Source organism: Oratosquilla oratoria, chromosome 9 (genome assembly GCF_046742065.1).
Source record: "Oratosquilla oratoria isolate Oo_2021 chromosome 9, ASM4674206v1, whole genome shotgun sequence".
In the NCBI taxonomy this organism is placed as follows: domain Eukaryota; kingdom Metazoa; phylum Arthropoda; class Malacostraca; order Stomatopoda; family Squillidae; genus Oratosquilla; species Oratosquilla oratoria.
The window spans coordinates 70,194,426-70,199,082 of record NC_134785.1 but is presented as its reverse complement, the minus strand read 5'-3'; the positions used below and the strand labels follow the sequence as shown (position 1 = coordinate 70,199,082).

The 4,657-nt window shown below is 38.5% G+C and overlaps 1 protein-coding gene across 1 annotated transcript in view; it reads left to right on the top strand.

The window, feature by feature from the left end:
* Positions 1–3,374, top strand: part of LOC143027894 (uncharacterized) — a 7,945-nt gene extending 4,571 nt beyond the window's left edge. The window contains exons 3-5 of the mRNA XM_076189540.1: positions 558–743; positions 2,499–2,613; positions 3,106–3,374. Of these exons, the coding sequence (XP_076045655.1) occupies positions 558–743; positions 2,499–2,613; positions 3,106–3,253 (449 nt within the window). The 3' untranslated portion in view covers positions 3,254–3,374. The remainder of the gene's footprint in view (positions 1–557; positions 744–2,498; positions 2,614–3,105) is intronic.
* The last annotated feature ends 1,283 nt before the right edge of the window (positions 3,375–4,657 follow it).

Here is a 4,657-nt window from a genome sequence, read left to right as displayed (position 1 = left end):
AATAGTCTTGCATGGGGCAGTGTTGTCCAAACATTTTGGCCTATTGTACCCTTTATTACCTTCTCCTACTGTTCAGCACACCATGGTTGAACAAACTCAGTTTTATTTCAGGTAATGTAAATAATATATTAATCATGTGTGTGTGGGTGTGTTCCTTGTTTGCTCACGTACCCTTTCCACCGCACCCTCTCTCTATCCCGCCATAGAAAATGGGATGTTTCTGGTGTTTGTGTGTGTGTGTATGTGTGTGTATTCCTTGTTTGTTCACCTACCCCTACGATCTATGTTGCGTACCCCAGTTTGGACAACACTGGTATAGGGAAAGATCTACACTCGCGTGTGTACCGTCTGTGTCTCCATTTGTCAGACTGGGCTATGGTTTTTTTTTTTTTTTTTTTTTTTTTTTTTTTTTTTTTTTTTACTGAACGATAAAGGGCTATTCCATAACCAAATGCATCTCTGTGGAATACTATATTAAATTATTTTTACTTTATTTGACTTTTGCTTCATTCGCATGTTCATTTATCTAATTAATTTAACACATCAACTCCTTCCAGTTCAAACCGCCCTAGCAATGGACTGCTTCAAGTGCGCCTCGTTCAACGGTTCGAACCCGTTTTGTGAGGATCCGTTTCACAACAACAGGAGCGACACTTACCTCGAGTCTCCTTGCCTGGCGGGCTGGAAGGCAAGAGACGGCCTTTTCCCTTCCACAGACTGCATCAAATTGTCTGGATATTTCTGTGAGTTAGATTTGTATGTATGAAGCAGTTTGTCACGACAAAAAGGTAGAAATAAATGAATACTGAAATATCTAGTTAAGATGAATAAATGAATAATGAAATACATAAGATTATTGCAAGAATAATGAAATGTATAAATAACTTGAATACATGAATAATGAAATGTATATATATATATATATATATATATATATATATATATATATATATATATGACGAATACATGAAAAATGAAATCAATAGATAAGATGAATTAATAAATACTATAAGAAATACATCAAATTCAGGACCCTCACGACCGTTGACGTAGTTCGTGCGTGAGCTTTAATGTTCCGAGCGTACTCCGAATGATCTCCGATCTTTTTATCCAACTAAGAAGATTAGTAAGCCACCAAAATTTAAACGCGCATAGCGCTCACGTCACAGTGCTCGTGCCTGCACTTCGCGCAAAACCCAAGGAACCCAATCAGAGACCCTCACTGCGTGAGAGAAGACCATATAAACATATTTTCTGGTTTTGGAATACGACTTCGATATTGTGTGACGTTGTAGTGCGACAGGTCAGAACACTATCCCCAAGCGATTAATAGCAACCATCACTTGTTACCCGAGTATAAAGGTTAAGGGTGACTGTTTCAGCCGCAATGAAACACCTCAACATATGAACTCTTAACCATCTCACCTTATCCTTTTAGCGCGTCTGTATTTCTGAGACCAATGAACGAGTTATATGATCCAACGGTTGATTTGCAAATTACAAACGCCATATACGTATACACTAATATATTTGTGTGTTTGAGTCTATGTGAGAGTGCGAAATTGTCCGCAGTGAACATGATCCGACTTTGCACTTCCCTGGTATATCAATTATTCCTCCCCACTCTAGAATCACCGTGTGAAAGATCTAGTCGGTGTGCGAGTGCACGTGTGGTTGTTCATCTAATTGTAGTTACCACTACAATATACAGGAAAGGGTCTACACTCTTGTGATGCTTCTATCCAGAATGAGGAATTTCATTGGCAGAGCCAATGCCTATGACACTTTCTAAAATATTTTATCCCAGATAACTTTGAACGACTCGTGATCTCTCTAAAATGAATATTGACGATCTTTGCATACCTTATACACACACGCATGCATATACACATGCACACACACACACACACAGATTATCGAACACTAGGCAGAAGATATTTGTCATCTATAGAAAATGGTAATGGTAGGGCTAAGTGAGAGAGAGATTATTGTATCATTATTTCTTAATACAGTTAGGATGCCTCACATCCCAAAGTGCCTCTTGTGGTCGTGTCTTCTCTGTTGGAGCATGGATAACTTCAGTATTCCACTCCATCATTGCGAAAAAAAAAAATGTAGTTATTAACCAAATGGCGAGACGAGTTTTCGCGCATAAGAAAAATTACCACCGTTTACGTACACCAGTATTCAAACGACCGTTTGATTATTGCAACAATATAAATTCTATAAAATATATTTTCTATTTCAAGAGAAAATTATACTATTAAATAATTCATCTCTTATTATTGAATAATATATATACATATATATTTATGTCGTAAATATGAATACTTCACACACATATATTCATTTTATTTTCCCAAACCCTCAAGCGTTGGACGAAATCCATCCGTTGATTAGTGTAACCATACCTTTACATGCATCACATACGCATATGACACGCAATATTCGTAAGACCACATGGGTAATTATTAATAGTGTGATTCTTCGCCATGCAGCAGATAACCATGAGACGATGGTGGTGCGTGGCTGTTCTGTCGACTCCGGCTCACTGACTGTCGACACTGAGATGGGACGGCAGAGTCACTGCGGCGTTTTCATATACGAAGATAGGTAAGCTGCTGTTTTTACAGAATTGCAGTGTATAGGAAGGGAGGTATGTCATATATCGGCTTTGAATTCATATAGGGTTACAATTTGGCTTATTATTTTCCCTAAGTTATTCCAGTGTTTATGCACATGGCTGGACATTTCAGATTACTTGCATATTTTGCTTATTTTTAAATGTGTTTGCAAATAACAAAACAACAAACAACTCTTGGCTCAAAGGGAGTTGTTCAACTTAAACGCCAGACAATGTTACTTTCCCCCAACTAAAGGTGTAATTCTTTATGCATCACATTTCATCCAGAATTGTTATATAGAGTTTTTCGATGAATTAATACGGCATAATTGCACACAACATTAAGATATTTGTTGCCTGTTATTATCCAACTAAATAACGTTATGTTGGGGAACAAATTAGATCCTGAAGTAATTTGTTCAACATTGATGTGTAGAATAGTTGACAAATGTGTATGCTTTAGCTTGTTCTCGTTTCGGCAGACTTGTCGTTGGTTGCTTAGATGCTTGCAACGAATTCGACGCTTGCAATGGAACTGTCGCCTCCGTCGTCTGCAGTCAGGGCGCCCTAACCGTCGTCCTCTTCACATTCTTGCTTTTAAATATTCCAACAAAAATTACAGTAGCTTAACTTAATTAAAACACTTTAGTAGGGTGAAACTATTTTTCCTTTGATCCTCTGGTTTCCTCTGGTCCATATGATTTAATTGATAATATGATAACTGCTCATGTAGCTCCAATAAAATAAGAAACCTCCACTACTATGTGTGTTATCGTACCTCAACGTCAAAAAATGTCGTGCGAGTTTTGCATGCAAAATTATGAAATATATGAGGAATAAAGGGATATATATGATAGGGCCTCTGTTTCGGTGGCAGAAATTATATCGGTGCGCCAGGGTTGTCTCGTATATATTTATTGCCATTCACATTGCTGTATGTGTTTATAGTTGGTAGCAAAGACATCTATCAAATATCCCGGTACATCAGCTGCTGTAATGATCAATACGGAAATTATTGAACAATACTTTTTGGGTCATATTACATACATTATGGTACGGAGGAAATATACATGGAACTGAATATCATAATTATGAACAAGGATGTAGATTGGATACAGGGCCCTCACATGGGGGGGGGGGCATATGTCCTGGGGCGGCACAATTAGGGGGGCGGTACTTAAGCTATTGTGCCGGAATAGTGCCAGATCACTGGCACCCTCTACGGACCACAACACACAACTCCCCCGTAGCTGGCTCTTCCGTTCCAGAGGTCACGGACAACCTTCAGGAGGTCCCCTTCACCCCCGTTTTCTTTTCGCAAAATGACACAAAAAGGAGGCCCATTTCTTCAGCCTGTCGACAAAAAAATAATTATGAAAAATAACAAACAACCCACTTACCACCCCACCCCCCTCAAGAAAAAATAAATTAAAATCCCCAGATGTCATCTTTACAGACAGATTCACGCCGTCTGTCAAAGAGAACCTTTACTCATCACCGCCAGGGGGAGGGGGGGAGGGGATAGGGAGGGCATAATTTATGCTCTGGGGCGGCACTTTGGCATGTAAGGGTTCTGATTGGATATGACTGTTTTTATTACAAACACGTCATTTGATTTGAACCTTTATCTGTTACAACAAATCTTAGAGATAATGTTTAGTTTTCTTTGATAACTGTACATAAAAAGAATACCAACGTATTGTCTTCGTGTGATCAATGATTGTGTTGAAGCAAGGACGTCATATAGAAAAGATAGCTCAACATCTTCGCCGTTTGTTTATGGGCTGCAATTCGTCCGCGTCAACATCATTCTTCAAATCCTGTTCATCATCGTCTTCTCCGTACAACTTTAGATTCTTGCAATAGTAGAAGACAACCAGGTCCCTAAGCTCAGATATGAAGATAAGTACTGTTAGAAGATTAGAAAATATATCTCAATTATTCACATATTCTATGATGTCTATTATGTTCTTTGTAAAAGAAATAGTGTTAAAAATCACTGCAAGATGACCCACACGAGGGTACTCTGAGGAA